At 47.6% G+C, this 27,706-nt stretch overlaps 1 protein-coding gene across 4 annotated transcripts; it reads right to left on the minus strand.

Annotated features, from left to right (window-relative positions):
- Positions 1–9,924: 9,924 nt before the first annotated feature.
- CBY2 (chibby family member 2) lies at positions 9,925–23,461 on the minus strand. 4 transcript variants are annotated; one of them, XM_049646971.1, is made up of 3 exons: positions 23,287–23,461; positions 22,915–22,996; positions 9,925–11,319 (listed from the first exon to the last, which is right to left on the minus strand). In XM_049646971.1, exons 1-3 carry the CDS (start codon positions 23,358–23,360, stop codon positions 10,102–10,104), a joined length of 1,374 nt encoding a protein of 457 aa, XP_049502928.1. In that variant the 5' UTR covers positions 23,361–23,461; the 3' UTR covers positions 9,925–10,101. The 4 variants fall into 4 exon arrangements, with proteins under 4 accessions (XP_049502928.1, XP_049502927.1, XP_049502925.1 ...); XM_049646970.1 differs by lacking the exons at positions 22,915–22,996; positions 23,287–23,461 and adding exons at positions 17,124–17,215; positions 22,169–22,211; XM_049646968.1 differs by lacking the exon at positions 22,915–22,996 and having other exon boundaries at positions 23,286–23,460.
- Between the last annotated feature and the right edge of the window lie 4,245 nt (positions 23,462–27,706).

Below are 27,706 nucleotides of genomic sequence, written 5' to 3' on the forward strand. Positions count from 1 at the left end.
ACATACATAAATTTTAAATAATAGGGGGATAGAGCTAGGGAACTGAACATTTCAGAAATCTCACAGAGGCCTCTCCTGACAATCCTGCCTGAAACTACCACACACATCTTCTAGTCCAGCAGCTGATTTCCTATTTTTTCATAGCATTTAGATCATCTTGCTGATAGGATTACTTGCTTATTGTTTCTCCCTTACTAGAATGTAAACTCCACGTCTGCCCTGAACCTCAGCGACAACCCCCAGTGTCTGTAACAGAATCTGGAACACAGTTTTAGGTGTTTAGAAAACATTTGGTAAATTATGGAATAGCCCTTTGGCTTAGGCCTCATTAGCACGCCTTTCTCACCCATGACACATGTTTTAATGAGTTCCTCTTCTGTTTTGGATCTTTTTAAGATTTTTTTTTTCATTTTTCTTGAAATTATATATACACATATAAAAATTATGTGCATATGCTATAAATGGAGGCATCGACAATGTGTTATCTTGTATATATTAAGGCACTGTAGCTAGCTATACTCTAGCCCTTTATGATGAATGATAACTTCATACAGCTATGCATACACATATCATCAAAACTGTCCCATATTGAAAGATGTCAGTCACGGTTACTGGGCAGTCTTTATCAGGTATAGTCATGGAGAAGGCAGGACTTTGGTAACATGGGGTAAGATTTAGGGTTCGAATGAGATTTGGGGTCATGTTTTCCCTCCTACCATTTTTTCATACTGCCACCTCCACTTGCTCAGTTTAAGACAGATTTGGGTGTTCTGTTTTGTTTTTCAGTGTATTGTAGCGTTTCAGTTCTTGGATCCTGAAATTTGTTAATGGGGAAGAAAATCTCGCTACTTTGAACGTTAGCAAACCCCTAGAGCCCTGAAAATGAGACAAATGAGTTAGGCTGTGATGATCACGTCTTCCCTTGCTAACACCGTAAGGCTCTATTGTACGTAGCAGATGGTATACAGACAAGCTCTCTGATTTACCTTCCCACAGAACGCAACACGCATCAAGTCAAAGCTAACTCTTTCCTACCGAGAGGGCCCGTTATCAAAATCACTGCTGCAACTTCTCTGTCTTCTTTCTTACTCAAATATTCGGAAGCATCACTCCTCCCTCCCTGACCATTGTTCCACCAAGGATGATCAGTGAAGCAGACAGACCATTGCGACCTAACCATGCTGTCCTAATGGTTGCCAAAGGAGGGCATCTCTGTCTTGGCAACCTCTAAACACAGAGCCTTGGGTGAACATCTCTGCCCCTGTTGGGCTCCCACAAATCTGAGCTCTAAAGGGAGCATGTCCCCCCCAAACTCAAGTGTGCGTGTGTGCGTTTGCAAGATCAAGATGGGAGATTTTTACCAACTTCCGCTCACTACAAACGATAGCATCGCTCTCCAATCTTGATTTGGTACCAGTCTCTTTAAGTCTATCTCATCTTGGAAATGGTTATTTTCTACCAGGTGATAGCCTACAAACTCTAACAACTAAAATAACACTCAATCCTCGGGGCTGCGAAGGTGGTGATACAAACCACAGGCCATGTCAGTGTCAGAAGGTTTCGTTTCTAATGCCGCGATTCTCACTTTTCTGTCTCCCTGCTTGGAATGCCATGTTTCTTCTCATCTGCTGCGGTTAAAAACAGTATGACTGCTGAGAGAGAAGTGTTCCACTATATGTTTTCAATGATGTTGACTTCAGTCTCCTGATATTTTTGGACCTCATGATCCAGTGCCGGTGGACAGTTTAAATCAGACCCGATTAGCAAAGGGCATGAAAACATTGGGTTTAGAGCTAAACTGCCAGCCGAGGGGTATCACGGCTGTCCTCCACATGATCCCTTGTGTTTCTTATCTACTGAGCACCTACTGTGTGCCAGGCCCTGTACCGGGCAGTAGGAATTTCTCGATGATTAACCTTGTTCTCAAGGAACCGTAAGATTGGAAGGAGGGACAGACAAAAAATCAAACTATGTCTTGGTAATATGGTGAGTTGATCTGGTAGGAGAATAGCCCATGGGTTAGGAACAGGGAAGACACAAAAGAGGGACCCTTGGCCTAGGCTTAAAGGTTGGGAACACTTCCTGAAGCAAATGATTCTTGAATTGAGTCTTGGAGGATGAATAAGAATTACAAGATACAAAAGGGGTCAAAACACGTTCCAGATGCAGACACCTGCGTGAGCAAAGAATGACATCTAGAAGGCTGAAGACAGCTCCATACTGCTACCTCACAGGGCCGGGAGTCACAGGAGGGGGAGCCAGTGAGAGAGAGAGAGGTCTGAGCAGCTTGGATTTCATTCCCTAAGCCTCTTCCCACGGTGGCACACATAGTAAATCATACCTGAGTGGAATATGGGAGGAAATAAATGAGGCTGTTCCCAACTGGGCCACCCTTTGAGCTAAAGGGATCACTATTTCTGCACACCCATAATCCAGTCCAGCATTTATGGTGTGGAAGGTCCACAGAAAGAAATAAGGAGCCATTCAAAGCTTTGAAGGAGAGTGATAACAGAGTCCAAGTAGTGTTTTAAATGGCACATTCTGGGGGTACTGGGTGGCTCTGTCGGTTAAGCTTCCGACTTCGGCTCAGGTCATGATCTTGCGGTTTGTGAGTTCGAGCCCCGCGTCGGGCTCTGTGCTGACAGCTCGGAGCCTGGAGCCTGCTTCGGATTCTGTGTCTCTCCGTCTCTCGGCCCCTCCCCTGCTCATGCTCTGTGTCTGTCTCTCAATAATAAAAATAAACGTTAAAAAAAAAATTTTAATGGCTCACTATGACTGCACGGTGGAAAACGGACTTATCTAGGATTAGACCACAATAGATTAGGCAAGAGCCGATAAGGGAAGTGGGTCGATGGTTGTACAGATAAAGAGAAAGAGACAAGTTCAGGAAATTCTGAGGAGGTAAAACTGGCCAAATTTGGTGATTTGTTACATGTAGGAAGAGAGAGAGAGCTTGGACTCAGCATGGCTCTCTGGTTTCTAGCCTAGGTGTTGAATGAATGTGTAAATACATAAATCTATTTTGTCCAAAAGATTAAGATCTTTCCCCATTAATCTCACCACACATATAGAGCTAGCGTGTTTGTGTTTTTAAGATTTTTCTACTGCAGACACACCCTCACTAAGGGTTCTTGGCATATCCTCTCTTCTTTTCCCCAGCTCTGACTAGCCCAGCCAACACCCTTAAAGAGATACAATTTAAAGATGTTAAGAATAAGTCTGGTTTTCTGTGACAGCCTGACATTAAGTTCTCCATAGCTTGGGGCCAGTTGCCATCTGCAGGATCTAAGCACACTGTGGGGGTCCTTCCTCAGCTTGAGCAAGTCTCTTGCTTCTATTCTTACCCAGATCTCAGGTGTCAAGGTAACAACGTGGGTCTCTATTCTTTCCAATGACCTTGAGGTTAATGAAGATAACCCGTGAGCAATCTTGGGGCATCCCCATCACAGCTCTCCGGAGCACCTTTCTGAATAGTTCTAAATCAACGTGGCTTTAGACCCACCAAATGGTAGCATTAACATTTCCCGGAAGATGCAAAAAAGGTTCAGGAAACCACATTCGTCCACTTTCTCTGCGCGTATCAGGTGCGTTTCGGGTCCTCGGCAGGCCGGGCTTCGAATAACACTAGCCAATTCTGGATGCCCCAAGAACTGCAGAGAATTCTCCTCCTGTGAAACAAACTTAGGTTTCTTACATAACATATGGATCTAGTTTGAATCACATAGACAATGGGGGAAGTTTTATCATGAACTGGGTATTAGGTGATATTTAAGAATCGGGTTAGTTTGGCTATAGATACGACAATCATAGGGTGGTTAGGTCTCCTTAAAATGAATCAAAATGTCTATCAGTGATACATCCTGAAGTATTGATGTGACGTCAGGGATTTGCTTTTAAAGATTACCAAAAGAAAGAAAGTGGGGGAGAATAACTGAAGACTGGCCGCGATTGATCTAGGGAAGCTGCATAATGAAGGTGTGGGGCTCATTCTATGTGTACGTGAGTGACAAATCTCCATCATAAAGCTCCGTTCTACTGCGCCATACCTTGACCACCTGTTAGATCGGAGTTCTCGGCAATCATTTTAAACCAATCTTCATTTGTTTTAGCAATAAAGTGGGGCTGGGAAAAAGGCAGGTTTTGTCCAAATCATTGACCCTGTTGCGGTCATATAATAATCATAGCTGCCATTAGTTAGTGGTTATTACATTCCAGATGCTGAGTTAATCATTTTTCATGCATTAATGTATTCAATCCTCACCAAAAAATCTGCATCTAAGAGCATAACGAGAAGCTCAGGTGCTGACTTTAGTCTTCCAGTACCACAAATAATAATAATTATGATAATAATATAATAATATATATAATATAATACATATAATATATATATAATAATTATTATTATTATTATTCTAGCTACACAAACTACAAAACTCTCACAAATCGCTGAAGCAGTTTTCTGTGAATTGTTCTAATTTCTACCCACTTTCTTACAGATACGCATAAAGGTGATTATTCTGATAAAAGTGGATACAAATTCTTGAGTGTTGACAACAGACTAGTCTCAGTGCTAAGCACTTTCTGTATATTTTCTCACCTAATCCCCACAACAACCTATAAAGTAGTAGGATAGATTCAGTGGATCGATGGTCCTACTCAGTGGCTTCCTTATGTCCATGAAGAGGTGAAGTGCCCTTCACACCCCCTGAATCTGGACTGGCCTCACAATTTGCTTTCGCCCATGGGGTGTGGTCAGTAGAAGTAAGGACAGACCAGTGCCGGCCTAGGTTCCAAAAGACCTTGCATGCTGTTCTTTCTCTCTCTCGGACCCTTGCCTCTGCCATGAGACGAAGCTTGGGACAACTCGCTGGAGGACGAGACGCCATGTCAAGGAGAGCTAGCCGTCGGCCACCCGCCGGAAGGAGAGTCACCTGACAACCTGCCAGCTGACCACAGGTGGGGCGGGCCCAGACATGACCAGAACTGCCCTGCTGAATCCAGCCCAACTAAACAAGTGGTTCAGAGGCCACTAAGTTTTGGAACGGGTTTATGATGCAACAACAGCTAACTGAGATAAGCAGGTGCCATTTGCTTTCACCAGAAGAGGAAACCGTGACAGAGAGAGGTTAAGTGGCTTGCCCAAAGTCTCAGAGTAAGCGGTGGAGCTTAGCTATGTACCCAGAAGGCTGGCTCTGAATTCTACACCACGGGTGCAGAGCGGTTCAGAGTAGGTGATCTTTACCAAAGACAAGGCAAGGTGGGAAGTTACTGGGCTCTTCGCCCAACAGCCTGATCGTGACCACGGAAGACCCATTACCAACCGCACGGCAGCCCAGGTGTCCCCACCCTTCCTCACTGGTCCGAATACATCTTCCCTAGAGCTCTGCCGGCCCTTCCCAGGAGGAGGAATCTCTCCTCTCTCGATGTAATCTCCAAGAGACAAGGAGGCCATTTGGTTAAATTATGTTGAATTCTGAATGAGCCCACTGGGGACCCTGAGAAACAGTGATGTGTAATTGAATTGAAAAGGCCAGAAGAATATAAAGTAGCATCCACACTCAAGTCAGAGACCCAGGGTAAAGTTTTATTTGATCCTCAGGACCACGGAAAGCTAGAGATGAATTTTAAATAAGGAAATAGTGGGATAGCATACACACATTTAAGAAAATCAGTCTGGCTGCAACAGGGAAAAAGGGCTGCAAGTAACCTTGAAGGTCTGGAAATCAATGCAGAGTCACCCAGAAGATGATGGTGGCCAGGACTAAGGTCACACTCATGGGAACAGAAAAAGGTAGAAAGATCCAAGGGCTGTTTAGGAGACAGGAACAGTAGGACCTGGTGATGGATTGAATGAGCAAAGGAAATGAGGGAAAAGGTCAGGACAACCCAATCATAGGGCCACAAAAAGTAACTGACAACCAAGCAATGCTACTCTGTTCCACACAGTGTTCCCAAATGACGACTGACCAGTTTCTGAAAAAGATTTGGACTTAGTCTTGCCAAGGCATGAGGATTTCTGATAGCTCTGAGTCACCCGATCCGCAAAGAACAAAAGCAGGCTTCTAGAGAGAAAATGTCAAAAAATTAAACAGCCACTTGTCTTGACAGCATTAAAAATAATCTGTCACCTGTTCCTAACTTTGTTCTTGGTTACAAAGGCCATTGTGTGAGTGAACAAAGAAGGCACAGAATTTGGAAAGAACTATTTACCCAGAGAAACTGATAAGAGCTCAGGCTGCAGAAGACTCGCATGTGAATGAGGAAGGGGGCGGGCTGCTCCAAACACAAACATTCTGTGCCCTACAAACATCTCAGGGGCTCAAAATCCCATTCACCGGAAAGAACGTGGTTTCCAGCAGCTCCTGTTGGTATATCCAGAATATTCCGAAAATGACTTGGCCTTTCAGTAAAAGCCATTTTCCATCTGATGAATCAAAAGCTCAACTCCAAGGACGATGAGCTGATGGTTATTGAGGGCGTAGGGTCTCCACCTTCCTCCATCAGACACCTTGCCCTCGTGCCAGCCACTTCCCATGCTGCCCAGCGTCACACAGGACCACGGCAAGCATTCGCCACATGAAGACCGAGGTCGCCCCGTTTCGCGAAAAGCCCTTAGCAAAGGGAAGAGTTCAAGAACAGAATCTGAGCGTACCAAAGCCAACAAGATTTTCTTCCGAGTTGTTTTGATTCTGGTCCCTCTTGTTGGCACTCTCTGGTAAGCTCACAACCACTGTCCTCGCCTAGGTGATTTTCCGACTGGAATTCCCTTCCCTGAATTAATTCTGGGCAACTATAGTTTCCATGAACTAGCTAGTTGTTTTAGGCTGTGGATGTTCTTCTCTATTCGACCTGATGTCTCACTATTGGGCACTACACAGGGCTATGGGCAGGATTCAGCCAATTCAGCAGGTGGGTTCAGTTGACCCCAGCAACCAAGAGTGCCAGTTAGCTAGGCCAAGGGCCAAATGGGAGAGGGAGGATGCTCGGCTCTCCAAAGGCAAACCTCAGAGGCTTGCAGCCAAAATCCTCCCTGCAAAGAGAAAACAGCCTCATACATTAGTGAGGGACTTGAGGCCAACAGAGAGCTGAAAAAGCAGCAGAGATGTTTCAAGGAAGTGCTCCTTGAAGAATGAAATTCACACTGTTCTATAAGAAATTAGCTCCCACGGAATGTGAGCTTATCTGTGACAGATTGCACTATGCAATGAAACACTGTTTTGAAGTAAATCTTCCCCACTCCATAAAAATGACATTTTATGGTTTGTCTTGCTAATTTTTCACCCATTTAGATTCTGCTTGACAGAGAAAGTTGACACTGCTAAATAGTATTAAGTCCTCTGAGCTCCCTCAGCTTGTAAGGAAGCCCCCAGCTGCTGCTGTGTAGATGAATCCAAGCTAATGTTTGTAACACAAACATGGGGAGAGTCTGCCTTTTGTCTTCCAGTTGTCTAGAATCACAGAAATCAGTTTGGTTTCATCAAATAAATGAAGGGAAAAAAAAAACCCAAAAACCCTACACCCTGGGGTTACGACATTGCCCTAAACAAAGTATGGCATATCACGATGCCTTGCGTGATGCGTTTACCAAATGGAGAAAAAAAAACTGCAAAGGGCCAGAGGCCCATTAGCAACAACTTCCTGTTAGATTTTGGTGGCAACCTGGGAATCAGGTGCACATCAGGGGCACATCAGGCCCCTCTGCCCCTGGGCACAGACTAGATGGATGTGTCGTCACTGAATGGTAAGAGAAAATACTCCTGTCATTGTTCTCCCTCATCTGGAATCTCTGATGCTATTTTGGTTAAGACTCGACAACTTCCCAAATCTGAACTATAAGCACGGAAGCCATTTTTAAACGTAATTTTTGAAGCCCAGGTTCACTCGACAATGTGATTTAACAGGAGTTTGAGATCTGCAGTCATTAGGTCTGTACGGAAGTCCCAGTTTGGCCCTTCGTAGCCGGCTAGCCTCTGGAAAATCCTTGGCACTCCAGTTTCTATAGCTGTAGAAGAAACCATAATGGCTGCCTCATAGGTACTGAGAATCACAGGGATGAAAAGTGATTGGCAACTGCCTTTCCCTCACCTTCTGGACCTTACTCAAGGCTCAGAAATCTAGCTAGCGTGAATGATGGACTAGGTGTGGGAATATTCCAGTCTCAAACTCTTATCTGTCCTAACAGTTTCCCATGAGCAAAATGGGTAAATTCCTTCTTTCCCTCACACCTGCCTCCTCACAGAGACCCATTACTAGTGAACGGAGATGATACTGAGAATCAGTCAGCTTACCTCAAGGACCCCTGTGATTCCTCAACTTTGTTGCAGACTGGAATCACTCCCACTGTCCAGTCATACCCAATACCACACAGCAGAGTTTGGGAACCTTGGCCCCATTCCCTCTATGGTCACCCGAGGGTTCCTTTCAACCTCTTGGCTCTACACTATGTCCAACTTTGAAATGGGAAGTCAAAGCCCAGGACACTAAATTTTGAGCCTCTGTAGCTCCCTCCCATAAGCCTAGTAGCCACCTGCCCCACCACTTATATCCAACTAGGAGGTATGAACTATGAGTAAGTAGCCGGCACCCAGGGATAGGGAGGTAAGCCTAGAGGTGGGGAAGGCACAGAGCACCCCTTCCCAACCTGGGAGAACAGCAGGGTAACATAAAAAGCGATTTCAAGATCAAGTAAAATTGAGCTATTCTGGGTTCACCAAAGTTAAGCAGATTTCTTCATTGCAGGACTTCTCAGATCCTTTAAGTTGGAGTGTGATTATGAATCTGCTGGAGAGGATCGTGGAGGCATTTCTCCCCATGGAAGCCCTCATTGTCTCAGAGCGTGTCAAGGACTAGCGTCTCAGAGAATATACTTTGAGAAACTTAGAGCAATGTTGGGGGTAGGGGGTGCGTGGCAGTACCTGGAGACAGACTTGGTTGTCACAACTAGGGATTGGGTAACTGTCACTGGCATCTGGAGGACAAAGGCCAGGGATACTGATAACCCCCCCCCACAACATGCAGGAGAGCCCCCCACGACTTACCAGCCCCAAATGTCAATAGCAGTGCAGTTGAACAGCCCTCGCCTTGAGTGCCCTCTTCTCCCACAGGCCATCCTCCATTGCCAGAACTTCAGAAATTGAAGGTGAGGAGAGAAAAAGACAGACGGGAGAAAGAGGACAGGAGTAGGAGAAAAAAAGAAGGAAAAGGTGGGGGGGGAGTGAAAAACAGACAATAAGGAAAGACAAGACTTGGGGGGGGGGGGGGGGAGGGGACAAAAGAAGACAGATTCATGACTGCCAAAACGTGGAGGCAACCAAGATGTCCAAGGTGAATGAATAAACGGTGGTCCCTCCAGACAACGCGATGTTACTCAGCACGAAAACGAAATGAGCTACCAAGGCATGAAAAGGCATAGAGGAAACTTACACGCACTTTGCTAAACAAAAGAAGACACCCTGAAAAGGCTACCTGTTGTGGGTTTCCAATCTATGACATCCGGAAAGGGTAAAACTGTGGAGACAGTAAAAAGATCAGTGGTTGCCTGCGGTGCGGAGGGAGGGGTGAATGCGCAGAGCAGAGGGGATTGGGGGGGGGGGGGGGGGGGGGGTGGGCAGTGAAAATACTCTGGTACTATAATGATGGATACATGTCATTACCCATTTGTCCAAACGTACAGAATATACAACCCTGAGCGAGAACCACAATCTAAACCAGGAACTTCGGGCAATAACGATGTGCTAATGCGCGTTCATGAGCTGGAAGGATGCACCTCCCTGGAGGAGGATGTTGACAAGCAGGGGAGGGGGCTGGGCGTGCATGGGGTGGGGTGGGCAGGGGTATACAGGAACTCTCTGTACCTTCTGTTCACTTCTGCTGTGAACCCAAAAGCGCCGGAAAAAGAAAGAAAAAGAAGCCAGAGCGGCCCGCTGATGTTAACTGGCCGGCCTCCCCATGCCTTTATTGCTTCTCTGAGTTGAGGAAGACGATAGCGCTGCTCTTCCGCGAGGGCCACCTGGTGGGGGGAGGCGGGGATGACGAATGGAAGGCAGGAGACGTTGTCTGGCCGGGTGTCACGTGCCCAGGGCTCCTGGGGGGGGGGGGGCCTCAGACCCTGCTGGGCTTCTTGGGGTCCTTGCTCTTGGCCGGCATGAAGGCGTAGAGCTCCTCGATGAGCATCTCCATCCGGGCGGTGACCTCGGTCACCGTGTCGATGACCAGCTTCTGCTGCAGCTTCAGCGTTTTGTTCTCCCACAGGGCCTTGTTCTCCTCCTGGAAGACGCGGTGCTCCTCGCGCAGCGCGTGCAGGGCCCTGTTCTCCTCCCGCAGCAGCCGGTTCTCCTCGCGGAGGACCTGCAGGTTCTGGTTCTCCTCCCGCAGGGCCTGCAGCGCCTGGTGCATCTCCCTCAGCAGCTCCAGGGACTGGCTCCCGTCAGCCTGGCCGGGGCCGGCCTTGCTCTCCTCCTCCCCGGAAGACCCGGACAGGTTGCTGACCATCTGGCGCAGGACGCGGAGGGTCTTGGAGTCGTCCTGGGGGGGCGAGGGCCCCTTGGACTCCTCGAAAGCGGAGGAGAGGCCTGTGCCCTGGTCCGGCAGCAGCCCGGGGCCGTGGAGCTCCTCGTGGGCCGACGGGACCGCCGTGCTTTCCTCCCCGGGGCCCGCCTTCTCCTCCGCCGGGCCCCAGTAGGCCTTCCTCTGCTCCAGCCGCTGTCGCAGGGCCCTGTTCTCCTCCCTGAGGAGCTGCAGGCTGCTGTCCTCCTGGAGGCGGTGCATCTGCAAGGCCGCGTCCTTCGCCACCTCCAGGGCCGAGTTGTCCTTGTGCAGCAGCGGCGAGGCGGCCCTGCTCTCCTCCCGGCCCAGCGTGGCCTTGCGCTCCTCCCAGAAGACCTGCAGGATCCTGTTCTCCTTGCGGAGGGTCCTGTTCTCCTCGCGCAGCGCCTTGTTCTCCTCGCGCAGCGCCTTGTTCTCCTCCTGCAGCAGGTACTCCTTGGCCAGCCGCTTGTGGTGCAGCTTGTGGTGGAAAGAGGACGACGGAGAGAAGTACAGTTCTCTGTACAGGCGGCAGTTTTCGTTCACCCAGCGCCCGTCCTGGAAGACGAACATCTCGTCGCTGAGCTGCACTCGCGGAGGGTTGTAATCCAGCTCGAGGTCCGCCTGCGAGGTGGGGCGCTCCATGGGGTCCAAGGGCACGGAGGAGAAGCGATTCAGCGGGTAGGAGTGCTGGCTGGTCACTCTGCGGCTCAGCCTGGGCAGGGCGGCCTGCCTGGCGCAGCGCGGGCTGGGGTACAGGTTGTGGAGCCTCAGGAAAGGCTCGGCTGTGCCCCTCTGCGGGAGAGAGCGGGGAAGCCGAGAGTTAGTGAAGGAGCCGACGAGCCCGAGGCTGCTGGCCAGGTAAGAGGCCGGCTTACCCCCACGAGACACTCTGTCTGATAGTCCGGCTGGGCCACGGCGGACACGTTTGCATTTGGCTTCGCGGAGGCCTCGCAAGGAAATACAGCCGACCCCCTACTTGCAGCCGTTCTGGTCTGGAAAGTGACCGCGAACGGTGAATTCGCGAGTGCCAGACCATCGCCCCAGGGTAGAAACGCAGGGTCTGGTTCCACCCACCTCTAGTCACAGTTTTGTCAACCAACCGAGACATAACCTTGTATTTATGTGGATTACTGTTGAAAGACATCTTATTTAGTATGCACTATTGACTCGTTAACATTGAACTTTCAGCGAACAGCACTGTCACTCATGCCCGAGCAAAGCTTATCTAACCCATGTTCTCTCCATCAGGCACATCACACCTTCTTTCATTAAGGGGCACTAGACAGCCCTTGGGCAATGTGCTACGGGGCCATTTGAACTGTGCAATCATCCTCCACCCCCCAAAAGAGCACGAAAATGTCAAGAATATGGCCCTAAATAAACTGTGAAAAGGACACTATTTTACAGTGTGAGAGCTGGAACAAGAAGGCTCCTTGGGGGCACCTGGGTGGCTCAGTCGGATGAGCCTCCGACTTCGGCTCAGGTCATGATCTCACGGTCTGTGAGTTCCAGCCCCGCGTCAGGCTCTGTGCCCACAGCTCTGAGCCTGGAGCCTGTGTGGGATTCTGTGTCTCCCTCTCTCCCTGACCCTACCCCATTCATGCTCTGTCTCTGTCTCAAAAAAATAAATAAACGTTAAAAAAAAACTTAAAAAAAAAAAAAAGAAGGTTCCTTAGCTAGAGTGTGTGTCAGGTGACTTTAATTTTTTGTCATTCTGTACATGTCTGTAAATGACCACCAAAGTGCCACAGGTATTGATTTGCTGGTTACAAACTTTAGCGAGTGGGCAAATACACAAATAGAGAATCCATGAATAATGACTGTCACACGTATGTTGCATAGGTGGAAGGGCATTCACTTGAAGTCCACCCGATATTTGGATCCCCAGCCCCACGATTTGATCAGTGACAAGAATATGGCAAGTTCAGTTTCAGCTTCCACGTTTTCAAGTTGGGATAACTACATCTACTGCCTTCCCTCAGAGAGATATTTTTAGGATTAAAAGAGATAACGTATGAAACCATTAACCGTGGGCTCTGGCACACTTCTGTCCCCTTAGTGGAGGAACACACACTCTTCTCAGTCGCCCCCAGCTGCAGATATGTCCCCACAATTGGCGTGGGCAAAGGGGCACCATGAATCACCCCGACAGACACCCAAATCGTTACGTCCAAAACAGTGGTGCGGTCCACCAGCCGAGCCTTCTCCCTTGTCCCACCGAGGCTCGCCCTCCACTCTTAGCCACCCTGAGTCAATCCTTCCAGCCCTTTAACATCTGCTGACACAGTGTTAGGCTCAAAGCAGAGCCCAGATGGTAATTTTGGAAGAGAGGGGCACCATCACAGACCTATCACTGAGCAGTGAGAGTTCAATATGTGGTAATGAAGACAGCAAGGGACACCAAGGAATTCCCAAGGAGCAATTCATGCTGGTGGCCCATACACCTCAAGACCGTCATATCACAAAGGGGATCAGAGCCACAGAGCTTAAGTCTGATAATTGCACTTCCCAGTGTAGAATAATCGTCTGAGTGTGTCTTAAATGCAGATTTCTGAGCTCCCTACTTGTAAGACTGATGCACTCAGTATGGGATATGGTCCAGGAAGCTCCATGTCTAACCAGCTCCCTCGAGGGATGCCAGCTGCGGGCACTCAGGACAGCTCGGAGCCAGGTAGGACGTGTCATTTGCCCAGGTGGGGGTTACACCAGGGTTAAAGGCCAACGTGCTAAGATTGGGGATCACAAGCATTCTCATCCTGGTTCTGTCACTGATGGGCGCTGTGAAATTGGAGATCACTTGCACCCTCTCTGAGATCCAGATTTTTTACTAGTAAAAAGGACTCAGACTCCCTGACCCCCTAGGCACCTTCCAACATATGAAGTCAGTTAAATGTGCCTGTAAAGTGGAAATAAAAGCACATGCCCTGTTTGGGTCACCACCCCGTTGTGAGGACTGAATGAGATAATTGCAGACGTGTTTTTGAAACTGCTGAGCACCACAGAAATGTAAGGTGTTATCGAGAAGAGTAGGTTTTGCTAATGGCAGAATTCTGAGGTGTATTCAAAAATGGTGAACAGGTGGAATGTGTCCTGGAGAAGAGGTAACAATCGCAGCAATGAATTAAAAAAAAAAAAAAAAATCACGATAGCTACTTCTAAAGACACCCAAAGCATTTCACCTAGTACATTGCAATGCTCTCCAAATATCAAGTCCTCATTTCTCAGGCTATTTTCACAATTTTACAGATAGAGAAGATAGAAAACAAGTCAGGTTATCTGCATTATGTCTTCGGGCGTAGAGAGAAATATAATTTGCACGGTGTATAATGTTGGCTGGAATTCTTCAAGACCCAAAGAGCTAGATAAATAGAAGGCACAGTTCTATGCCATTAACTTTGCAATAAGCACATGTCATTAACTTTGTAAGGATGTGCTTAATCTTCTAGATAGTGAGGGTGCAGGGACATTCTGCAATCAGAACCTTATTTACTTTAAATAAATCCAGCCTCCGTGGTTTTTGTATTTCCCAATTGGGAAAGCACAGTCGCTCTTGTGGCCGAAGCTGAGACCAGAATGAACTTCACTGTGGGCAGTACGGCCCGTTTCCTTGTCAGTTTAAGGTCCCTTGACCCTAGATTTCTGGGACGATTGGCCACAGTCACTAAGGAATGGATCTTGAGAGGTCCTCTCCAGCCAACAGGGGCCTCCATCACAGCAGGATCCTGTTCTAGAACACATTACTACGGGAATTGTGGTTGTAGTCAACAGTGTATATCCCAGTCTTGAGAAGAAAACAAACACTGAGCTCCAGTTTTGTGTTAGGCCCTGAGCTGAGCATTCTACCCACCGAATTAACTTCACCCTCGCAACACTGACTTAATAAAGTGTTGTCGTAATTGCCATTTTACAGATGGAGGAGTAAACTCAAGACTCTAAGTTAAATGAACGGTGCCGTTTTACCCACTAGGTCACAAATCCAGTCCTGGCTGCCCGAACGTGTATGTGTGAAACACACACATAGGAAATCGCCAAGGATTTATCAAAGCACTTGCAATAGTTACAGGGGTGAAGATTGTTTTTTGTTAACTTCTTTTTTTTTTAATTTTTTTACCGTTTTTATTTTTTGAGAGAGAGAGAGAGACCGAGCGCGAGCGGGGGAGGGGCAGAGAGAGAGGGAGGGAATCACAGAATCCAAAGCAGGCTCCAGGCTCTGAGCTGTCAGCACAGAGCCCGACGCGGGGCTCAAACCCACAGACCGTGAGATCATGACCTGAGCCGAAGTCGGTCGCTCAACCGATGGAGCCAGCCAGGCGCCCCTGTTAACTTCTTATTATGGAAAATTTCAAACATATACAAAAAGAGAAGAGCCCGATAAATGTCCACATACCCCTCCCCCCACCTCACAAGGCCAGGCCACACTCGTTTCATCTGTACGTCCACCCAACTCCACAACCACCCCCACCCCGCCACTGAGTTATTTTAAAGCAAAGTGTAGACATCCTGTTATTTTACCTATAAATACGTGAATGTGCGTCTTTTTAACAAAGCATCAATACCATTATTATCCCTTTAAAATTTAATACTGGGGGCGCCTGGGTGGCCCAGTTGGTTAAGCGTCTGACTCCTGATTTCAGCTTCATGATCTCTCGGTTCATGAGGTCGAGCCCCACATTGGGCTCTGCACCGACAGTGAGGAGGCTTCTTGGGATTCTCTCTCACTCTTTCTCTCTCTGTCCCTCCTCTGCTTGTGCTGTCTCTCGCTCTCTCTCAAAAACAAATAGATGTTTCAAATACAATACAATACATTTAACACTAATCACTTAATATCAGCAAATACTGAGTCGGGGTTCAGATTCCCCCAGTTGTCTTTACTTTCTGATCGGTTTCAATCAGAGATACGCGTCTTCATCCAACCGAACGTCCGAAAAGGAATCACTAGCCCGTTATCCTGTTTATCACTGTTCAGAGTATCCATGATGGTTGTTAAATCATCATATTCAGCTGCCTTTATTCTGCCTGGGCTCCCCCAGGAACTTCTGACGGCTCCCTCAGCAGAAATGCACAAAATAAAACCTTAATGTGTAGGTGGTGGATCCCTAGCTGTGAACAGTCTGGATGTTTGGGCCCTTATCCCTGTGCATGCCATCAGTTGCCTCTTACCCTCTGACCTTGGTTTTCACATCTGTACAACGGGGATCAGTGACATCACCTCTTGGTCTAACTTTCCCTGGCCCAATGATGGATCCATGTTTGTAAATGGGCACCGCCATAGCCTCGGCTGTCCTTTTTACCAACCAACCTTAGCATCTTGTCCCCTCCTTTAAATGGCCAGCGCTGGGGCGCCTGGGTGGCTCAGTCGGTTAAGCGGCCGACTTCGGCTAAGGTCATGATCTCACGGTCTGTGAGTTCGAGCCCCGCATCGGGCTCTGTGCTGACAGCTTGGAGCCTGGAGCCTGTTTCAGATTCTGTGTCTCCCTCTCTCTGACCCTCCCCCGTTCATGCTCTGTCTCTCTCTGTCTCAAAAATGAATAAACGTAAAAAAAAATTAAAAAAATAAAATAAAATAAATAATAATAAAATAAATGGCCAGCGCTTCCCACGCAGACCCTGTGCCTTCTCTGTTACACGCCCACAGCACCCAATCCAGAAAATGTTGATAGACTAATAGGTCCCCATGACTTCCTTCCCCAGGAAACCAAATCCTCCTCTCATGACTAAGTCCTGTATCTTCCCTCCTATTCCCAGACAGAATCGAGGAGGAGGTCAAGGTCAGCGTTGCCTCATGGCCTGCTGTCTTAGATACAACACAAAAACGTTTAACAACGTTTAACAGTCATGTATTTATTTGAATGGCTATTGGAAGAACATACCTATTTTATCAAACTCACAATCCTATGGATAGTACTAAGATGAGGCTAAAGTACGTCAGCACCTTCCCCTGCAAGTGAGAAGATTTGAGGAAAAATACCAAATATGCAGACATTTCAGAGACGCCAAGAACCCTGATTCAACTTTGAGAAAATGTTAAGACAAAACAAATTCTTTCTTCCCCAATTCCAGTCAGACCTAGCTGGATTTAGTCCGTAAAGAAAGGCTCCCTCTTGGCCTTATGAAAACAAGGTCACCTCGCCCTAAATATATTTCTACCCTGAATGTTCTCGTAACAATTCTTCATCCACATTTATGTTGATTAATCAGCTAACATTAATTGGGCATCTAGTCTCGGACCCCACCCGCCTCCAAGGAACTTCCAGTCAGTTTGAAAATTCAGTGAATAGTACCAACTATCGCTGGGTGCAAATGAGGGAAGTCAAAGAGGAGCATATGTTAATGCAGGCTGTAAGATGTGGGGATCAAGGGACCGGGTATCACAAAACCCAAAAAGAGTCCCGGCTCTACGCCGTCTGGGTGCATGACCTGTACAAAATCTTTTCATTTCTGTGCCGACATTTCCATATCCAGAAAATGTGGATGCTAACACGATTCAGAGCCACGCTGGGTTTCTACAATGACCAGCTTTAGAGGCTGCCATTCACAACTGTTGTTGCCATGCACAACCTGTACCACCATCCACGGCAACCTCACTGACATCTGACCTGTTTCTCTCAGGGAGTTTGTTGTAGAGTTCAGCAATGAAGGGACAACGTGTGACATTTTCTTTGTTTATAGAGAGCGACCGAGATGATGACTGCAAATTCAAAAAGACAAGTTGCTTAGATTTCCTTAGCGGAGGATTTCTAGAACAAGGAAAAGGAAATAGCACTTACTGAATGAGTATTATGTGAGGATAGGCTAGTTGATTTCCATATTCATGTGTAATATCTTACAGAGAAGAACTATCATGTTTTATATAAAATCACAGAGCCCGCAAGGGGCAAGAGGCAGGGTTTAAAACAGGATATCTGACTCCAAACCACATACTTACTCTTGCTGTTTACAGGGCCCAGATGTTTTACTTCGCATGTGTTGGTATCATTACTTTGCAGAGCTTCTCTTCTGCCCTGTCCCATTTCCCGCCCCGGAGAGATAAATTACAGTTCTCTGAGGGCAGTGACCTATCCCCCCCCCCTTTTTTTTTTGACATGCCTAGACATGGAAATTAGAACAGCACGCTTCCCTTACAGCGGAGGTATAATGAGTCCTTGCGGGTGAACTAATCAACCGAAATGCACTGAAAAGTAAGAAGGTGATCAGATTGAACCCCATGAACCTGTCGTCGCTTTCGGCCTGCCAAAGTGGTGATTTCATTTGTCTTTGTATAGTTAGCGTCTTTGGTGAAGCCCTATCTTCATTTCGATTCATATTTGTAAACTGCACAGCTGTGACCGTGCGATGGCCAATCTATAGCAGTGGGGTTTTCCCCTGTGAATTCCGCAAAACCCCAGGTCAATCCGTGTAGCCCTTAAAGGGGGCTGGCCCCTGCACGCAAGCATACTGGTTTTCCTGTCACCATCTTGAACATATAATCCAATGAGGGTAGCGGCCCCGAATTCCCAGTGGCTTTGGGCTCAAAAGTCCCATTTTTGAGTGCTCTTGAGAGAGTCACTTAGCTTCTCTGAATGTCACCTCTAAAATGAACCTAAACGTAACTGCTCTGCCTGCTTCCTGGTGTGAAAGGCCAAGGAAGTGGGAGACAAGCAGTCATAAGGACCAAACAGGTGGCCAGTTCTGCCGGTGAGGCTTGAATGTTCCTGGCCTAAAGCACTATAGCAAATGCCGAATGTATTTCTTTACCAAAGTTTGGGCTTTCCGAGGAGCGAGCGTCTGAGCTAAGCAAACACATGAGGAACAAAACCCCAGGACGACTCAGCCCATGTTTGAAGCCAGCCCCTTCTCAGTAGGTCTCCACAGCCAGGGGTATCACTAGTTGGGTATCATGGACGAAACTGATCTGCGCTTGATGTCCTTGAGGTCTGCCGAGAGGTCTGGGCCTTTCAGAACTCTGAAAGGTTCTTCTAAGTCTGGGAGGTAGAGCCTATGGCAGCATGATTCTAGTCCCCAGAGCAGCCATGACCAACAGTTCCCATGAAGGAGAGATAGTCTCTTCCCTAATCTATGGGAAATGTCCTCCGGTATGGATACAGACCCAGAAGGGGAAAGAGGAGAAGTGTGGCTTCTCCTTGAAAGGATGGATGCGGGAAGGGGAATACAGTTGGCCGTGGGGCTCATCAGACCTTTCCATCACCTCGTGAGGAAGACAACCGAGAGACTCTGCCCTCAGGAGCACCATGCTCCCAGTTGAGACCTAAGACACCTTAGTGCCAGGGGTCCAGAAAGGGTCCTGGGCACAGACATCTCTCTCACAGAGCCTGAATCCCACCTGCGAATGGAAATCCCTCCGTAGCATCAGACCTGACCCTCTCCCCGGCATCTCCTTTTTATTTTTTTTCAGTGTTTATTTATTTTTGAGAGAGAGAGAGAGAGTGGGGGAGGGGCAGAGCACGAGGGAGACACGGAATCCGAAGCAGGCTCCAGGCTCTGAGCTGTCAGCACAGAGCCCAATGCAAGGCTCGAACCCACAAACCATGAGATCATGACCTGAGCCGAAGCTGGACACTTAAACTGCTGAGCTGCCCAGGCAACCCCAGCATCTCCTTTTTCAATGCAAGTGGTCTTGCAAGGAAAATGCTTGAAATCACCAACCACTGAGTGCCTTTGTCAGATCACTGGCCTCCAGCAAATGGAGAACATGGAGGAAGAATGGCCAATAGGAAGGTGGGGGGCGGGGGGTGGGGAAGGCAGGGAACAAAGGGGGAGATCCATGGAGTTTCTAAGGACCAGGACTCTCTGAGTGGGACTTTCCAGGGTGTAGTGTTTGAGGTTGGTGGCCTTCCATCTAAAGCGTTTGGGGAAGACTGGACAGTACCTAGGCAGGTGTAGCTGACGTACTCTAGAGTGCTCTCTGCTCCTGGAAAACTACGGCTACCACAGACCAGAAGAGGCGTTCAAATGCCCCAGCAGACTCAAAACCTATTGACCAGGTTTTTTTAAACACCTACTTTCCCAGCATTATTGAGGGTTACAGCAAAGAACATTGGCCATCTGAGGTATTTTTCAGGTACGTGAAGCTGAGATCCCTAGGATGCCGAAAGGAAGAGCTGGGTATGCTGCTAATTTTCAGATGAAGGGACAAGGACCGAGTGTCATCATACTGTGAAATTAACTCAGCTGCCTAGTACCCTGATACGGCCAACGTTGGTTTTAATAAATGCTAACAGGTAAGAGGATGATTCCCAGGCCCATGTGATCGATTTTGAGAGAATTATACAGTTGACAGCAATAAGGAAAAGATGCCATCATAGGTGGTCAAATAAATGTCAGCAAATTGTTTAACATGCAATCTCCTGAGATCTTCCTCCTAAAAGTTACCCAAATGGGGAGAGACGTGGGTATTGTGGGCAGATTCCATAGCTCCCTGTTCTTGAAGAACAAGCCCTAACAAAGGAGAATGGGAACAGGAGGCTTGCACGGGGCACTGGAGGGTGCTGTTGGAGCTCGATCTGGTCTGGTGTAGACCCTTCGTTAATGATCCAGCCATAAACAATGCCTTCACGAGATGCACTGGTAGCACTCATTGGGGAAATAAGGAAGCCTGTGAGAATGGAATCATTATGTGCAAAGGGAACCAGGTCAGCTGGCTCGGGCAGGAAATAGCATTGATGTCTGGCAAGTTAATGCGCTGTTGGGAAATAGATCAGAAAACACAAATATTTAATGTGAGAAGAAAAACTGGAAGTCAATAAGACCTGAAAAGACCTGAGGGTGAGAACAAATAGTGAACCACCGGCACTTGCCGGGTAATTGAGAAGCCCAAATGCCCAACGCGATTGGGAGGCCAGAGGCACTTTCTGGAGACACAGAGCTGCTGTCGCAATTCCCTTCTAAACAAGACGGACCGGATCCCAGAATAAAGCAGCGTGTGGCAGACACACTCAGGGAGCTAAGGACAAGCAGTTGGGATGCAGAGAGAGGAGGCGCTATTTCCTAAGAGCGAGAGAAGAAACAGGGAGCTGAGAAGCGGCCTGGCCCAGCCTGGTGGCACATGCCTGGTGTGTGACGGAGTGAGAGTGGGCACTGGCCTGGGCTCAAAGCCCCTAACTCTAGCTCTGCCATTACTAAAGGGGCGGCTGCGGTTCCCGGCTCCCACGCCTGTACAATGTGTACCTCACACTCGCACGGCCTAGTGCCTGCCACATGATCGAATCAGCGCTCGGTCGATATGGCCCCAGAACAAGCTTGAGCCTCCTTAAGCCACCCCCCCCCCAGTTTTATTCCCCTTCTCTGCTCCTTCATGCTGACCTGTTTCTGGGAGCTAAGCAGGAAGAGTTACGTCAGGTGTAGATTCAAGACTTTTTGCAACCTCTCCGTCACATGATCCCGATTTCAGATCCTATTCCTGCCCCCACCCCCAGGTTGGCACCCTCTTCCCATCCCTTAGTGATGCAGAGAGTGATTTACGTGGGCTGTGAACAAACCAAAGGAGCAAACCCACCCTCGGGGGGAGCAGTGGTCAGCAGAACTACATGGCATTTCAGTGGATAGAATCAGACCTAAAACAAGTTCCTAAGAGCCGTAGGAACCCTACGGGGAAACCATGCTGTCTGATGACCAGGACGAAGTTTTGTATTCTAAGCTTCATGAGCTGAAACTGATGAAGTGGCTGCCCATTACAAAGGTATAAGGACAGACTCCTGGGTGGCTCAGTCGGTTAAGCGACTCAGGTCATGATCTCACAGTTCATGAGTTCGAGCCCCGCGTCAGGCTCTATGCTGACAGCTCAGAGCCTGGACTCTGCTTTGGATTCTGTGTCTCCCTCTCTCTCTGCCTCTCCCCTGCTCATTCTCTCTCTCTCTCTCTCTCTCTCTCTCTCTCTCTCTCTCAAAAATAAACATTTTAAAAATTTTTTAAAAAATAAAGTTATAAGGATAACTTGAAAACAAATAGCTGGGATGTTTTTGTGTCCTGTTTCTCCCTCCTGCTGAACATACTTGCCTAGATTGTTACCTATTGAAAGAATGCTGAAGGTTTTCTTTCTAATCCTATTCTTCTGAAAATCCTTGAGATGGCTTTATTTTTTTTTTACGTTTTTATTTACTTTTGAGACAGAGAGAGACAGAGCGTGAGCAGGGGAAGGGCAGACAGAGAGGGAGACACAGAATCCGAAGCAGGCTCCAGGCTCTGACCTGTCAGCACAGAGCCTGACGCGGGGCTCGAACTCACAGACTGTGAGATCACGGCCTGAGCTGAAGTCGGATGCTTAACCAACTGAGCCACCCAGGTGCCCCGAGACGGCTTTAGAAAACGTATGTATAATTTTCCTATATATAATTATATAGTTTATATTATATATGTAATTCTACATTAAATATGTTGTATGTATATATACATATTAGCTATGTATTTATATCTATACATATCTATATAGATATCTATATATAGTATATATATCTAGATAGATATATCTATAGCTATCTATAGATATCTATATGTATCTATCTATCCATATCTATCTATTTAGATAGATATACCTATCTATGTATCTGGATAGATATAGATAGATAGAAAGATAGATAGATAATGATGCCCACTGATGATCGATCCTGTCCCTACACATCCCCGTATGTAGCTTTCAGGTAGTTACCTCTGCACTGGATTCCTCTACCCTACATTTCAGCCCCTCTGGTTGCACCGCCATCATCTTCCAACAGGCCCTCAGGTGACTCTGAAGAAGTAAGGCTGCCCCCTTTGTGACATAGCAGCAGTGGAAACAATCCAGTCAGGAGAACCCCGCCAAGGAAATGGCTGCTTAGCAGGAGGAGACCTCAGACTCTCCAACCTGCCAACACTTCATCCATTCATTGGCCTCCGTCCTGAGTCCCCCTTCCACTCTACCTTTGGTATGCGGCAGGCCCCGATTCTCTTGGCATCTCCAAAGCACCATGTACCTTTTGGCCCGCGTCCTAGCTTTTCCGCTTAACGGATTCGGTCGCGTGAATTTGGTTCCAGGTCCCAGTGCTCGTTCTCCCCCACCCCACCCGACCCCAGAATTCCAGGGTGGTTGTGCAACAGCAGGCCCCAAAAGATCTAAGTCTGAGAAGAAGGGCTTATTCCAGAGTGTCATGGAAACTTTAAGTGTTATGATGACTGGAAGGTCTTACCAGGTCGCCAAACCCGCCTTCCTCATTTGAGGGATGACAAGCCCAAGACCCAGAGTGGCTAAGCAACCGCCCCCGCCCTCCCCGCCGCCACTGCCCAGCACACGGCTGGTTGGCAGCTTGAATCTGAGGCCTTGACTATGCTGCTTATCCTACATATCTTGCCAAAGTTGGGAAAGGGGTGAGTTGTTCTGGCTACAACTAAGTTACACCCTTCTGTGAATATCCCTACCTGAGGGAGAACCACGTTGATGGGAATTTCTAGGCTTTCAGACCTGGTATCTCTTTTTCTTGTAAAATTTGGCCTTGAGTGCGGTGGGAAAGAGAAAATAAGAAGATTTCTGCTTCCTAGCCTGTCCTCTGAGCCTCAGTTGCTCACCTGAAAAACAAGAGACTTTCTACTCACTTAGCCCCTCTCGTCACTTATGTACATTATGAAAATCTGAGTCTGAAAGCCTATGAACATGGTATCTGATAAGATGTGATTTTAAGAAATTAAGACACATTGGGGTCAAGGGCCGCCAAAAAGTCCTAGGAGCAGAGATGCCCAAACCTATTACCTTTGCAAAGATTATTACTTCTGCCTCAAGTAAAAAGCCATACCAGTGTTAGGTGCCAGGTATAGGTCCTGTGCAGGAGTTGGTCACCAAAGCACTCAGAACATTCCAGAGGTGACATCACAAAACAATATGGTGTTTTTCAGGGCTCATGGTCTCTCTGAGTATCACGGGTGGGAATGAGGCATCTAACAGTCAGAAGGAGCTCACCCTGGTTGTGTCCAGCTTACTGATCAAGGTGAATGTGACACACAATAATCCAAACACCAGCCCCCTGTTTGGTCATCCTATTCACCTCCCCACTGCCCAGATGGGCCGCGAGCCCTATCCTCTCTCTAAAGGTAGCATCTTCTACTTGGAGTTGTATCACTCAAGAAGGAAGACAGCAAAACTGAACTCATTCCAGACCAAAGGAAGATACGTAGCCTGAGATATCTTCTGACACCAACCAATTCTCCAATTCTTTGAGGCCAACTGGCTGTCCTATATTCAATTCAATTCTGACACGTTCTACCTGGAGTTGGTGTCGGGTCACCTAAGCTGAAGGGCTCAGTCCCACAAGACAGCCCCCACTTCAGACACCAGTTGTAACTCCCAGGCCACCAGTGTTTCTGACTGACCAGCTATGAATTGAGGGTTCCCACAAACCCCCACTCAGCTTCAGTAATCTGCCAGGATAGCTAACAGAACTCAGGAAAACACTTTATTTACCATTAGTTTTATTACAAAAGATACAGCTCAGGAATAGCCAAATGGAAGATGCTTAGGGCAAGGTATGGGGGGAGAAGGACACGGAGCTTCCATACCCTTGCAGAGGACATCACCCTCCCAGCTCCTCCGTGCGTTCACCAACCCAGAAGCTCTCCTAACCCTATCGTTTAAGGGTTTGTATAGAGGATTCATTACCTGGCAGTGGTTGATTAAGTCATTGGCCTTTGGTGATTGAAAAATTCCATCCCAACCCCTCCCTTTCCCGGGGGCAGAGGGATGCTGAAAGTTACAACCCTCCAATCACATGATTGCACATGGTTGATTCCTCTGGCAATCAGTGTCCATCCTGAAGCCATCTAAGGGCCACCAAGAGTCCCTTCATTACCATAAACTCAGATGTGTCTCAGACGGGCACCTTATGAATAATAAAAGGCACTTCTACCACTCAGGAAATTCCCAGGGTTTTAGGACCTCTGTGCCAGGAACTGGGAATAAAACCCAAGACCACAGTGTTGACGTCCAGGCTTCATGAAAGGGGTAGCCCAGCCCCCTGGCCACATTCTGTCCAGTCATTTGCCTCTACAGACTATTAGTGGGAGCCTTCTTGTGTTTCTTAAGCCTCTTATTAGGCAGAGAGCTCCAATGGCACTACTGTGCCATGTTTGGGGGAAAGAAGAGTGGACCAGGGTCAGCAGATCCAGGGACACCGTAACTGCCCACTGGAATCTTCCACACCCAGATTACAAGCAAGCCTTGCTTTAAGAAAATCCAATGTACAAAAATTCGAAGATATATGTATGGAAAAAACAAGAAGGTAATTAATCACATTATCAAAGAATTGACTGCTCACCTCCAATAGGTTCAGATGAGCGCCTTCCTCCCACAGGAGGCACTTCTAAGGCCAAGGAACACGAGCTCTGCCCCGTAAGGTTCTTCACGGACAAAGAAACCGGCTAGTAAGCCTGATGTGTTTGATTACTATTATATATGTGCATATAAGAAATTATTCACATTTGTTAGTATTTTTATTTTAAAGGGAGGAACTTCTCTAAGTGATTCTTTTTTAATTTAATTTTCTAATTGTGGTCATAAACGCCCCACTCCATTTAAGTTCCTCTTGGCTTTGTACAGTGATTCCCCCAGATTATACCCATGATCTCAGGGGAAACTGAAGGTATGGTTCATTCCTAGAAGGGAAGTCTTGCTGTTGGATGATCACGAAAACTCCCAGGGTCCAGATAATGGTGGAAATCCTCCCTTTTCCCATTTCAGTGCCAAGTGGCCCAGTGGAGTCCTCCTCTGATGGGTGCCCAGGGGCCCTTCTCTTTGTGGGCTCCCTCCTTCCTCACCTCTGCCTTGGTCCTTGCCTTTTTCTGCTCAGCAGCCTGGCTCCGGGTGAAGGGGCAGCTACCGTATCTGTGGCTGACAGTGATGGCTCTCACAGCGTAACAGTGACTCGTTATCCAGTATGACCTGATCACAGACACTCCCTCCTGTCCTTCGAGGGGGGTTGCTGAGGGGAGGGACGAAAACAAAAGGGCACAGGGACTGTCCTACTACATTAGCATAACAAGAACTTCTTTTATTGAACCCAGAGAAAGAGCGCTGATCAGAATAAATGAGGATGCAAATAACGAGGTCACGGACGCTGACGTCAGCAGGCCATGCGCAAATCTGAAGGCCAAGAAGGAGTTCCCGGGCCGTGTGTCTTAGCTCAGTCCAGCACAACAAAATGCCACACACACTGGGTGGTTTACACAACAAGTACTTATTTCTCACAGTTCTGGAGGCTGGGAAGACCAAGATCAAGGAGTTAGCAGATTGGGTTCCCGATGAGACCTGCTTCCTGTCTCGCAGACGGCCATCTTCTCACTGTGTCCTCATATGGCAGAGAGAGCGACAGAGTGTGTTCCTTGTCTCTCCTCATCTATTACAAGGACGCTAATCCCATCCGCAAGACTCCACAAAACCTAATTACCTCCCGAAAGCTAACCCTCCGAATACCATCCCACTGGGGATTAGGGCTCCAACATAGGGATTTTAGAGGGACTAAAACATCCAGTCTACGCAGCATGTGACTTGGACAAGTCACCGCCCCCCGCCCCCCTCAGAAGCTCAGTTTTCTTGTCTCCAGGATGAGGAAATTATAAGTAATTTGAGATACCACACATAAAGGAGCTGACACTTAGCAAGTTCTCAATAATCACTGCCTTGGAGCCCTCCTATGACATCGCCTCTCTCCCCCTTTGACTTAAAATCTCAAGCAGCTGACGCACAACTGGAGCTGCTGTTACAATTCTTGATAGGACAGCTTTTGTGAAGGCTTTGTATTTGCCTGATTGATGAGTTGGCTTTTGTTTTTAAGGGAGGAGCGTTTCAAACGGAGCCATCCTACTTGTCCATTAGCTGGGCTCCTTCCTCCTCTGCAGAACACATGTATCCGTAACCAAGTACGGAGAAGCTTCCTTGCGATTGAACCCAAAATGCCTGTTATTACTCAGATTAACACCATCATCAATCATCCACGTTCCGTGAGCATCCACAATTGGTGGTTGCTACATAGAGCATGGAGGTAGACATGCCTCGTGGGTTTCTAATCTAAACAGACAGGTAGAGCAGAGACAAAGGAAAGGGCAAGCATGCATCTGAGACTCTCCAGGCTTTCTTTACATGCAACTGTCCGATGATGAATCACAGGGAAAAATTCAGCAAGCAGGAGGGTCTATTAGAGAGCCCAGGGCCCCTTGCCTTTCCCCGGAGAGTCACAGAAACCATAGCTGTCGGCCCAGGAGTCAGAAGGTGGGCGAGGCAGGGGACATTCTGACCTTTCCCTCCTCATTTATGGAGAAGAGGATGAAAGTTGGATGAGTGTAGTAAATTATCATGATGCCTGTCATCTCTAAATTGCAGGACATGATGGGAATATGTGTTATTTTTGCAACCTAGGGCAGAGGATAGTCTACTTTGGTGCCAAAGGAGCACACTGAGTACAGATAACAAGGGTTGGAGCCAAGCTCTTTAGAGACAGTCGGGGGCCCTCACCTTCTGAGGAAGTAGAAGGTAGTAGCCAGGAAGTCCAAGAAAGCCTGCTGGTAAGTCTACTGGGCAACAAATAAAGGTCAACAGTTGGAAAAATCTAAGAGGGAAGGAAGTGAAAAAATAAAATGGCAGCTATCAGGGGCAGCTGGTTGAGATGAATGGCTGTTATTGATAGAAGAACCACTCACCTGTGTGGGAATATTGAAGAAACCAACAGAGGTAGAATGTGCCAGAAAGTAGAACGGTTGGCACTCCCAAGTTCCAAAGATAACCGGGATAAGGAAACCCTTCTTAAAATCAGAAAGGAGACCGTGTGTAGGACTGGTCCTCGTAAGTAACATCGAAACTCGTGGGTCTTTAGAGCTGAGTGCCTCCTTACAAACTTCCCTTCTGAATCTGGGAGTGCTAGAAATCCCCCCCAAAGTTCTGACTTTTTCCTAATATTAGTCCATTTGTTCATTTGATCCAAGAGGGAGGCTCGATTAAAAGACGTCCTATGGAGGGGCACCTGGGTGGCTCAGCCAGCTAAGCATCTGACTTCAGCTCAGGTCATGATCTCACAGTTTGTGAGTTTAAGCCCCGCATCGGGCTCTGTGCTGACAGCTCAGAGCCTGGTGCTAGCTTCTGATTCTTTGTCTCCCTCTATCTCTCTGCCCCTCCACCACTCATGCTCTGTCTCTCAAAAATAAATAAACATTAAAAAAAAAAAAAAAAAAA

This window comes from Panthera uncia (genome assembly GCF_023721935.1).
Source record: "Panthera uncia isolate 11264 chromosome A1 unlocalized genomic scaffold, Puncia_PCG_1.0 HiC_scaffold_16, whole genome shotgun sequence".
NCBI lineage: Eukaryota > Metazoa > Chordata > Mammalia > Carnivora > Felidae > Panthera > Panthera uncia.